The sequence below is a fragment of the Hordeum vulgare genome, chromosome 6H (genome assembly GCF_904849725.1).
Source record: "Hordeum vulgare subsp. vulgare chromosome 6H, MorexV3_pseudomolecules_assembly, whole genome shotgun sequence".
NCBI classification, from domain to species: domain Eukaryota; kingdom Viridiplantae; phylum Streptophyta; class Magnoliopsida; order Poales; family Poaceae; genus Hordeum; species Hordeum vulgare.
In genome coordinates, this window is record NC_058523.1 from 468,896,238 (window position 1) to 468,908,174 (window position 11,937).

Below are 11,937 nucleotides of genomic sequence, written 5' to 3' on the forward strand. Positions count from 1 at the left end.
AGAAGAAGAATGACCCTGCATCATCACCACCATCAACCAAGAGGGACACCTAAGTACATGGGTATGGGCACCACCCTTAGATTGTTCCAAGCTTGGGGGAGGTGCCTGGTATCGTATCACCATCACCTTTACCATTACTATCTATCTTAGTTCGATCCTTAGCTATTTCGTGATTCAAAGAAATAAAAATTTAAATTTGCTTTGCTTAGAATCTTTGCTTTGAGTTCTATCTATACTGCATTGGTTATACAAAACCCAGACAACAACACGAAATTGAGTAATTCATCCATATGCATATTTCTTACTTCCTTTACACACATGGAAGAGTAACAATCAGAGAGATGATAGATACAATATAAACTGTAAGTCCGTAACAATAAATATAATACATCACATGAATGAGAAGCTAGAAATTGCTAGTTAGCTACCTACTTACCACCTAATCCTCCTTGATTTTCCTGTCTACAACCAATAATAATCGCGGTACGACCACGGCCAAATGATTAAATACCCAGCTACAAGCAAGCAAACAACACTCTCATCGACTCCACTCTACTTGAAGAAGATGCCTTTCTTCCTTCCTTTGCTCTTCTCAACAGCGTGCACACACCAAAAACATGTCACATTAACTCCCAAGTGCATCGACTCAACGTACCACATGCACACACAAATCAAAGCACGGTTCATGACACGAAAAATGGCACGCACCTTCATTCTGAAGAGTCGCAGTATCATCACGATGCTATCCCGTGACCTGCAGATTGTCTCTCTCATCACTTGACCATTAACACACGCGTATAACATATAAGAGAGTGTTGACTTGGTATCGAAACTCAAACTCACAGGGAGTTATCTCTAGGCTTGAGATTGTACTCGGCACCGTCAGCAGACTGTATCGAAAACTCGGTAGGATGGCCATAAGGGATATTGATCTGCAAATAAATGCAGTACACCATTACTTCTCAGATCTGTATACCGAAAATGCTTCTCAGATCTGTATACTGAAAAGGCAACACATTCTAAACTTTAAGTTAATCATTCGAGAACCCACAACCACAAGTATGGTCATGTATAAGGAAAGCTAGGAAATAATTACTATCCCCAACCACACACAAGGAAGTGTTTGGTTTAGTGCGGCCTGACCTCCTAATCTGACCAGTCACTCTTGTTACATTCAGGAAACCTACTAAACACATGGAATCTTACCAAAGTACTTTCTGTGGAATAGTATGATGATTTAAATTCCATGCAGACAATGCAAATACTTGGTTATCTTGCAGCTGTAGCACAATATAACCAGAGGCTAGAGAGTAATTTTAAGGGAAATGGTTTTTTGGAAACATACAGCTGTAGCTTGCTGGAACTTCTCTGTGATAACAACACCACATTGTCCATTAGACTTGATTCTATAGCCTTCCCTCTTTATGGCCAATACCGCAGGTTCCCACATATCTATAAATCTAACCTGCAGACTCAAGTTTTTTGATGGTTACATGACATAAAAAAAGGTGTAGCGAGTTTTGGCAAGCCTGTAATAGAGAAACGAAGGCATACAGGTAGTAGAACTTCATACGACACATGCCCAACGGAAAGAATTTTCTTGATGAGCTCCTTCATTTCTGGATCTGCACGAATAATGATTCTGTACTCAGCAATATGGTTCTTCTAATATTTTCTGTTGTTGACTTGTTCTACTTAAGAAGAACCAGCACAGAACCAACATTATTTTAGGATTTCTTAGGGGGGCACTAAGCTCATCTACTTCATCAACAACAACATAACAGGCATGCAAAAGTTTTTGCCATTTACCAAAGATACAAATATCTTCTCAACAAACTCACCACATGTAATTTTTCTCTCCTCATTAGCATAAACCTTCACAATCTCCCCCTACAAAACAAAAGAGATGAAGAAATGCTTCAGATATAGTTATATATTACGAGTGTCCTACGGAAAGTTACGACGATCAACACTTCCATAGTTTCCAAACAAACAACTATGTCTGGGTGCCTTACTAATTTAGCAACGGATACTGAGACGAATCCTAACCGAGGGCATATAGTATATGATTCTCAAACTATAGAATCTGCTCTATGAACAAAACCAGACCAAGCTATTGGTTCTCCACTTATGAATATCAGACAAGAGGATTTACCTTTCTTTTCCGGTCATCTAGAGGCTGGACCTCTATGGCTAGTAAAGAGTCCACATCATCAGCAGTAACTAAATATGTGGGATGTTTTGCACCTACACCAGGCAACGGTAATTTTTGTTTCCCTTTTGTCATAGTACACAAAAGTAAAATACAACAACAGCTTCCTTGCAGTAGGTGAAAACATAATACCTTCTATGTAATTCACCGATCCATCTTCCAAATGGCGTACCCACTGCATGCACAATTATTTTCGCAAACATTTAAATTGCAGTGAACTAATAACATGCTAAAAAAGGAATTTGATAGAATATCAGAGCATGTTGAATCACAACTATAAACCGCACCTCAAAATTACAACTCGTGGTCCCGTTGATGGAATACCCACTTGCTTGAAGTTCTTTTCCAGGAAAAGCTTCACCTGTAATTCTTAGCCCATCTATGGCTGGCAGTGGATCATCCTCTGCAACTGCATATTCATGAAAAACGATGTTTACCATCAGGACAGAAAAAATAAGGAGAATGAAATTGCATAAATCAAAATTATCTAACACCTTTAGAAAAAGATGTGCTAGGCTCCTCAAGGATAGTAGGAAGATAAGGGTAAGGCAAGTTGCCATCGTCAGGGCCAGATGCCAAGCTAGGTCCGCCTTCAGGACCCCACTGTGCAGGAGGTTCTTGTGAAGCTTGGGTTTCAGCTCCCTCCAGGTTTTCTAATGTGTCACTCCTAACAAGGTCTGTGAATGATGGGTTTTGATCCTCGAATTCAGAGCTAAATCGTACAGCACGAGAATCACGCTCAGTTCCTTGTGGTGAAACATCCTTGGTAATTTGGTTGCTGCATAAACACGAGAAGACAGACCCAGTAAGACAACCAGCTTTGCCATGCTCTGTAGTTGAAAAATACAAAACTAACAAAATGTGATCATAAAACATAGATAGGTCAGCAAAAGGGGAGTATGAATTACAGATGATACGGATAGAGATGACTATAAAAAGATAGGGAAGTTGTCATGCTGAGCTCTTAATAGAACAGTAATAACCTGCTTGGAGGGGAGGCCCTTCCACTTCCAGCATTACCATGCTCTGTATATGTCGCAGCAGCCTCGGTTGGGATGACATGTCAGTTGTCATTTGCCAGTAAATCCCAATCATAGTTGAAATCAGTAACAATACTAAACCGGCAAGCTTTTGATTTTTCCTGTTTTTTGACATTTTTTTACTATTTCCTGAAGATTTACATGGGATGGATAGATAAGGGCGTTGGACAGATTTTTTATATCTCTCACCGCTTAGTCCGACATTTCCGGAAGCTGCACAACCACCTTCTCCTCCCTCCATGTGTCGTGCCCTTACTCTCTCCACTAAAAAATCCTTCTTTCCATTTCTGTTTCTCAGTGGAGCAGCCGAAGCGGCATCGCCCTCTCCTCTGACCTCTCTTCCTCCGAGTATCTCCTGGTAGCACGACATCTCTCCGACATCTCCTCCGTTGGACACGGACCCTAGCGGCCCGGTGTTCCCGAACCTCGATCTGCAGCTCACCAGAACCGGACCCGTAGCCGGCGGTGTGCGAGCTCCCGGACCACGTTCTCCTTTACATTCCCTCCTAGGTGGCATAGGCTCCATGTCCTCAACGCCCATGATTCGCCGGCTGCCGGCTGACTCACTCTTTGCTGATGCTCCTCCATTACCACCATCGGCTTCACCTCCTCCAACTTCTGGACGGTAAGAAATGCCGCAGGCTGACAGTCTCCACCTCCACATGGACTCCTTTACCCCTATGCATGACCAGGTGATATTTGACCGATCTCTAAGGATGTATGATATTTTTGTTTATACATGACAGTAAAATTATGTGGTGATCTACTGATTTACAGTCCCTCCAATGCTTTTGCTCTATGTTCTGAGTAATCTTCAGTGACATCTGATTGATTTAAAGTACCCTTTAGATGATAGAAGGTCGATTGCTACTAAAAACTCAATACATATTAATGGCTTATGGCTATTCTGAAATTTATGATATCTATTTACCATGCATCAGTTAGTTTGTACAACCAACAGATATATATTGTACAAAGGGATATAAAATGTACATACTGCTACATGATGTTCCTATTATTGTACAACAAACTATGTGTACGAACCAATCCTGATGAATTTCCAGTAACCTGTGTGTAGCGCCGTGCCTTGCAGCAGAAAATTTAACATGGACGATGCCATGGGTGGCACGAGAACGCTCCAATAGATGGACGTCAACTCACCTCACTGCCGTATCTAACTTGCCGTACCTCTGCGTCGGCTCCGTCCTGTTAGTGCTTGGCTATGAAGTTAGTTTGTTCTTTGAGGTGCTGAAGTTGCTCTTCTCATTTGTTTTGTATGCCCTGAATAATATGGATGATTTTGTAAAGTCCCCACAACTAACTTACATACAGAGAACCATTCGTAATATGAACTATTGTTTTTTGTCTTTTTACTTATGAATGATCAAAGTTTGCTGTCTATTTTTTCAGCAATGATGCAATAAGATTGGTTTGCAATCAGACCTAACTGTTTGCATGCGAATCTATACTGAAGTATGCTCTATGCCAGAATTCAAAATCTGAAGTTGTCACTTCAAAAAAAATTATCTGCAAAATCAGTTTTGAGTTCCCCATAAAAAGGTATCTACACTTATATACTCTTCACACTATTTTTGTTAAATATTTTTTTGGAGATCGGTTTGACGACTGTGGCTTGGTGCTTTGTAAGAATATATCGATTTTCACTGGAAAAAATACAACCTTAGTTACATTAGTACCTTTCCTGTATCAATTTTTTCAAGCCATGATATCACTTATTTTATTTTAGAGACGATCTGGTTGAGGATCTTCAAAAATTTGGTTTTGGTTTTAAAATGATACATCAGCTTTTCCCAAAGAAGTTCCATCATCAAGTGCAACAAGAGTTAAAATTTAGGATAAAAGTATCTAACACGTGTACACAATGCTATACTTCATCGTTGAAAAGGTTAGAGATTGATTTCGTTGTGGTCCACCTAATAATCTGATTTCCGTATTTTTTTTCAACCTAATGCTTCTGTTTTACGGATGTACATAGATAATGTGTGTGTAAAACAAGTAATCAAACATCTCAACACTGAAGATTGAAGAGAGGCATCAAGAAGTCACATCAATTGAAGGAGACATTACTTTATTTTTTCCTGAAGCTAACACACACAATGTTAACCCCACTAAGCTTTTGCTCTTCATTCACAATTATGTATCATCTACCAATGCAATGTAATTATTCAGGTTTTTGTTATTAAGTAGGATTTCGCTTTGAGATTTTTTTTGTTATACAGGTCTACACAACTTGGTATTATTCAGGTTTGTGATACACTACTTTTCGTAAATTTTGTTGAGCACTAAGATTTTATCTGTAACCATGGGCATTTCAGATTGTAAATTGCATTCTTTATAACCATCCTCATGGATATTACTGGAAGAAGGATTCTTCTAATGGTATGAGATGATACATTGCCGAGCTGATGCACACAAATACTAAGTATTAAGTAGGATTTCGTTTTGAGAATCGTCTGTTATAGAAGTCTACACGGCTGAAACATTCGTGAGCTTCCTTTTGACATGAATATCATTCTATTCTACCTATAGGTAACAATATATTTCTTGCTCTGAGATAATATAAGAAGTATGTTTCATGTGAGACTGCACGCTATCAGAAGTTAATGTTAAGAAGAAAAACAATGGCAAGGAAAACTTATTTTGTTTGTTGTTTGTTTATTTAACCTAGATAATAAATGATGTTTTAGGTGCATGGTCTATTGCTGTAATATGTTCACACTTCGCCCTTTTGGCCATCATGCTAAGGAGTATGTCACTCATATATCGACATTCTATTCTGTTTTTCAGGGCCATTGTATTCTGTTGTAGTGATTTCTGAAAATGTATCTTCTAAATGCTACTGCTGGTCTGTTCAACAAAGCTAACGACAAGGGCACGGGGTGTGATCTCTGATGCTTGGCTCATGTGGTGAGCATAGTAGCAAATTCAATGTGACCAAACTTCACAGAAACGCTGTAGCATCACGGACAATGGGCTTGGTTCAGTACTATCCATCGACCAAATTAATCACAACATGCATGCAGCACATTAGGGAGATTCAGTTCAGTATATACAATACATACATTGATCAATGAAATCAATCCAAAGCAAGCAACACAGTAGGGAGATTATATAAGTAGGGAAGTGATTGCGTCGTGGGTGTGGAGAGAATAGATTACCTGTTGTCGTAGCGACTGGGCGTGGGCTTGCGGTAGCTGGTATCCCTGACGACGTGGTTGTGGAGTCTGTACGCGGTGCGATGCCAATTAGGGGGGACGGAGTACTTGGGCTTGCGCGGAGGAGCCATGGCTTCACATCCTTCGAATCCCGATGGGGCGAAGGGGCGAAGATGGTCGCGCAGCCCTCGCAGGACGACGCTTGGGCGAAGGAGTCGGGGTCTCGACGCTGCGTGTTGGGCGAGGAGGAGGAAGAGGCGACGCGACCGCAACCTCCGAGTTGGCTGGTTGCGCAAACCTCCACTCCATGTGCGCCTCCACAATGAACGACCGTCGTGACGCGCCGACGTCCCCCGTCCTTCCCTGGTACCGGCACCGCCGTCCCTCGCCTCGCTCACGCCCGCCGCAGCGAACGCCCGCCGTGACATGTCGTCCGGTGCGACTCCCCGGCCGTTACGTCCCCCGTCCTTCCCTGGTACCGGCACCGCCGTCCCTCGCCTCGCTCACGCCCGCCGCAGCGAACGCCCGCCGTCACGCATCGTCCGGCGCGACTCCCCGGCCGTTGACCCCGCTCAAAGCAGATCCCCTCGAAGTTGAGCCGCCGCCGCGCTAGAGACCCCTCCGCCGATGGATCCCTGCGGATCCATGCGGCGAGGGGAGGAGGAGAAGGGGGGAGCCGGGGAGGGGGTAGGGGGAGGAGGAGGACTCCTCCTCGGTGCCTTTACTGTGCTTCTTCCTCTCTCTGGTGGGATGATTTTTGGAAGGAGAGAGACGAGATCGGGAACGAGGGGTGGGGAGAGGTGGGGTGGGAAAGTGGCAGTTTTTTTCTAGCGACAAGGGGTGGGAAAGGTGGACTCGTTCTCTCTTGCGGCGGGATCTTGCAATTTTTTTACTGCATGCGATCGATGGGTGGGATGAGAGGTCGAACCATCGCTCTGGTCGAACCATCACGACGGCAGATCCTCCTTTAATAGTAGAGATTACTCCACACATCGATCGCTATCCAGCATGCATCTAGTGATTGAGTTCATGACGAACAGAGTAACGCCTTAAGCAAGATGACATGATGTAGAGGGATAAACTCAAACCAATGATGTAAACCCCATCTTTTTACCCTTGATGGCAACAACACGATGCGTGCCTCGCTACCCCTTCTGTCACTGGGTGAGGTCACCACACGGTATGAACCCAAAACCAAGCACTTCTCCCATTGCAAGAATCATAGATCAAGCTGGCCAAACAAAACCCACAACTAGAAGAGAATTACAAGGATATGAAATCATGCATATAAGAGATCAGAAGAAACTCAAATAAGATTCATAGATAATCTGATCATAAATCCACAATTCATCGGATCTCGACAAACACACTGCAAAAGAAGATTACATCAGATAGATCTCCATGAAGATCATGGAGAACTTTGTATTGAAGATCCAAGAGAGAGAAGAAGCCATCTAGCTACTAGCTATGGACCCGTAGGTCTATGGTGAACTACTCACGCATCTTCGGAGAGGTCATGGTGTTGATGAAGAAGCCCTCCGTATCTGAATCCCTCTCCGGCAGGGCACCAGAACGTGCCCCAGATGGGATCTTGCGGAGACAGAAGCTTGCGGCGGCAGAAAAATATTTTCGTGGATCTCGTGATTTTTTCTGGGATTTTAGGGAATATATAGGCGAAAGACCTAGGGCAGAGGAGGCCCAGGGAGCCCACAAGCCCGGGAGGCGCGGGCCCCCTTGCCGCGGCTAGGGGGCTTGTGGGGTCCTTGGTGGCCCTCTGCCTTGGTTCTCAAGTCTCCCGATCGTCTTCTGTTTCGGAAAAAATATTTTCGGAAGTTTTATTCCGTTTGGACTCCGTTTAAAATCCTCCTCTGAAAGGGGTCAAAAAACATGAAAAAACAAGAACTGGCACTTGGCACTGAGTTAATAAGTTAGTCCCAAAAAATATATAAAAGGCATACAAAACATCCAAAGTTTGACAAGATAATAGCATGAAAGCATAAAAAATTATAGATACGTTGGAGACGTATCACAGGGCCTTCTCACCTAGACGCAATATAAATCGGCTTAGGGCCGCCATGCAACCTGCCAGCTTTTGGACGTGTTGTAGCTCTATTGGTATCGTGAGCTGTGACAATGCTCATAATGTGGCCGGATTGGCTTTGATTCCTCTTTGAGATACGACAAATTCGATGAGTTTGCCGTCGGGGACTCCGAAGACGCATTTATCTGGATTAAGCCGAATATGGTATGCCCGTAAATTGTCAAAGGTCCCCGTGAGGTCGTCCACCAGCTAGTTGACATGTCTGGTCTTGATGACCACATCGTCTACATATGCCTCTACTGTTTTTCCAATTTGTTTCCCCAAGCAAGTCTGAATCATGCGCTGGTAAGTGGCTCTCGCGTTTTTTAGCCAGAACGACATTGTGTTAAAATAGAATGGCATGTACGGTGTTATAAATACGGTTGCTGCCTGATCGGATTCCTTCATTTTGATGTGATGGTATCTGGAGTAGGCATCGAGGAAGCATAGGCAATCATGGCCGGCTGTCGTGTCGATAATCTGATCTATTCGGGGCAACAAAAAGGGATCCTTGGGACAGGCTTTGTTTTGGTCTTTAAAATCGACACATAGCCGCCATGATTTATCCTTCTTTGGTACCATGACCAAGTTTGCCAACCAGTCGGGGTGTTTAATGTTCCTAATGAAACCGGCTTCCAGTAGCTTGGCGAGATCTTTGCCCGGAGCTTGGCGTTTAGGTTCGAAAAATTGGCGCAACGCCTGTTTGACAGGGTTGAAACCACCGATTATGTTCAGGCTGTGCTCTGCCAGTCCCCGAGGGATTCCTGGCATGTGTGATGGGTGCCAGGAAAATATGTCCCAATTTTCACATAGAAAAGCGCATAGTGCTTCGTCGATTTCGGGCTCCAGTTGTGCCCCGATTGATGTTGTTTTATTGGGATGTGTCAGGTGTACCTGGAATTTGACAATTTCGTCAGCCAGTTTGAAGGATGTGGACTTGGGCCGCTTGCTGAGGATGACGTCATTTTTGTCTACCACGACACATAGTGCCATAAGGTTCTTCTGTGGCAAGGGTCTGTGCCAGCACTTCCAGGGCGAGGGATGTTGTTTTGTTTTCGGCTCGGAGGGCTCTTTTGGGATCACTGCTCACCGTGATCACTCCGTTTGGCCTTGGCCTTTTGAGTTTCATGTACCCGTACTGCGGTATGGCCTGGAATCGTATGAAGGCTTTGGTCCCAACAGTGCGTGGTAACCACTGTGGAAGGGGACGGTATGAAAGAGTAGTTGTTCGGATCGATAATTATCGGGTGTACCGAATACCATGTTGAGTGCTACTCGTCCTGCGTAGCGGGCCTCTCCCCCGGGGATAATACCCTGGAAGGTGGTTGTGCTCGGCTCTTTTCTAGATCGACCGAACTGCATTTTTTCAAGCGTGTCCTCATAAATGAGGTTGAGGCCGGTGCCCCCGTCCATATGTACCTTGTTGAGTCTGAAGCCGTTGACTATGGGGTTCAAGACTAGGGTGGCAGGTACCCGTCCTGTACTGGCCATCGGGTTGTCGCCCTGGTCAAACGTGATAAGTGTGTTCGACCATGGGTTTGCCGCATCTGCATGATGGATTTGATGGAGCTCCCGAAAGGCTCTCTTTCTCTGATTTTTTAGGTGAACATGTTGTAGATCGTTAAGATCTCTTTATTTGTATCCGGCGGTGCCATTGGATGACGCTCCAAGGGTGTTGCATTGAGGATATTTTCTCTGCTTTTTGCGACGTGCCTGAGGACCCAACATGCTCAAAGGCTATGGGTGCAGCTTCATTCACGCGTGGCGGAATGTATGGGACATGGCTCGTCGAGTATTATGTCAAGGACCGATTTAGCCCACGTATGAGTTCTTTTTGTCGAGTTTCCGGTTCTAACCGACCTTGTAACTGATGGTGTGCATCTTGTGTGGATTGGTGTGGCAAGGCTAAGGTCGTTGCACATTTGCTGAATTTGCAAAGTACTTTCCCTGGCGCACTATTTAAGCACTATGCTCGACAACTCTGTGAAGGATTGAATCCGGCGATGGGAGAGGGCATTGAGGATACACTCATCGTGGCAATGCTGCTGAAAAGCATGAATAAGCCCTCGCTCGTTGCAGCCTCCAGTCCTGTTGAAAAGCAAAATCTGGCCCAAAAGTGGTGTACTGATTCCCCTGGATTCTACGTGACTTCATACGCAGCCGAGGAGTCGTTCTCTTTCATCTTATGCTTGGTATGGGTGGTGGGTGGGGAAATATTTTGGATTCCCTTGATTTGCAGGCATGGGATCTCGATGGTCGTGTTCCCAACTAGGTCACACGCTGGGCCTACCGCTAGCCCCGACGCGTTGTCACGACGAAATAGATTTTCCAAACTGTTGGGTGAGTTCGGAAGATCGTTGATTGGTACATAAACTGTCTTTAACTCAAGTGATTGGTGCAGGGAGCCCGTACCCGGGCACTCGATCTTGGTCACGTGTGTAACAGGTGGGATGTGGATTCCCCTATCGTCGGGTCTAAACCCGATCTGGTCGTAGACTGTAACCTGGTCGTTCGTCATCCTAATGACCTGTATCTGATCAAGTAGCTTTTGTAGCATGGGGATTTCAGTGGGGCTCGCGCCGATTGGTTGTTCGGGTTCAACCCATGTCGCCGGTCCCCTGGTGGCGCTCGAGGTCGCTCCCAGAGTGTTCTCGGTCGAGCCACGCTTCGTCCTGTTCAGCGCGTCGAGCTCTAAGGCCGAGGTAGGGACGAAGATCGCCCCGGTGATGAGGTTTGCGGCTTCCGATGTTGAAGTGTCGGGGGCTGCAAGTTCCTCGAGAGTATCTAAGAGTTTTGTTAATGCAAGATCTCCCTAGGGGTCAGTGGTTAACTCTAGGTTCCCGAACCAGACTTCCTGACCGCGGGGAAAGTTCTCGACCAGGCCGAGGTGGCCGGCCGGATTGCCGTGCAGAATTGATAACCCACAAGTGTAGGGGATTGCAACAGTTTTCGAGGGTAGAGTATTGAACCCAAATTTATTGATTCAACACAAGGGGAAGCGAAAGAATATTCTCAAGTATTAGCAGCTGAGTTTGTCAATTTCAACCACACCTGAAAGATTAGTGTCTGCACGCAAAGTATCAGTAGCAAAGTGGTATGATAGCAACAGTGCCGGAAAAAGATCTGTTGATGGCAGACTATTCCTAACTGTTGTATCAAAGGCGCCAGTAAATAGCATGTTGACGAGGGACTATTCTTCTCCGGTAACGGCTCCAGAAAAGTCTTGCAACAAGTAAAAACAAAGTAGCAAGTAACAGCAGCAGTGACAGCAGCAACAAGGAATAGCAGTACTGACAGCAACAACAAGTAACAGCAGTAGCAACAGTAGTAGCGACAAAGTAACGTAGCAAGGACTAGTAGTAAAAGACTCGTAGGTAGTGGATCGGAGATGGATGAGTATGAAGGATGTGATTCATCATGTAACAGCTA

The 11,937-nt window shown here is 44.8% G+C and overlaps 1 protein-coding gene and 1 pseudogene across 1 annotated transcript; one reads left to right on the top strand and one right to left on the bottom strand.

Moving 5' to 3' along the window:
- The first annotated feature begins 216 nt into the window (after nt 1-216).
- On the top strand, nt 217-942 carry LOC123405615 (annotated as a pseudogene).
- Nucleotides 943-1,049: 107 nt separating this feature from the next.
- On the bottom strand, nt 1,050-2,652 carry LOC123405616. The gene is made up of 6 exons (XM_045099243.1): nt 2,500-2,652; nt 2,345-2,387; nt 2,156-2,247; nt 1,842-1,890; nt 1,555-1,625; nt 1,050-1,465 (listed from the first exon to the last, which is right to left on the bottom strand). Exons 1-6 carry the CDS (start codon nt 2,650-2,652, stop codon nt 1,304-1,306), a joined length of 570 nt encoding a protein of 189 aa, XP_044955178.1. The 3' UTR covers nt 1,050-1,303.
- Nucleotides 2,653-11,937: the final 9,285 nt, after the last annotated feature.

Excerpts from the sequence above, each read along its gene's own strand:
- LOC123405616 (XM_045099243.1), bottom strand. The coding sequence starts at position 2,652 with ATGGTAAACATCGTTTTTCATGAATATGCAGTTGCAGAGGATGATCCA. Across the intron at positions 2,388-2,499 it reads CCACGAGTTGTAATTTTGAG|TGGGTACGCCATTTGGAAGA; the intron begins GTGCGGTTTATA and ends TTGTGCATGCAG. Across the intron at positions 1,466-1,554 it reads CGTATGAAGTTCTACTACCT|GTTAGATTTATAGATATGTG; the intron begins GTATGCCTTCGT and ends TTGAGTCTGCAG.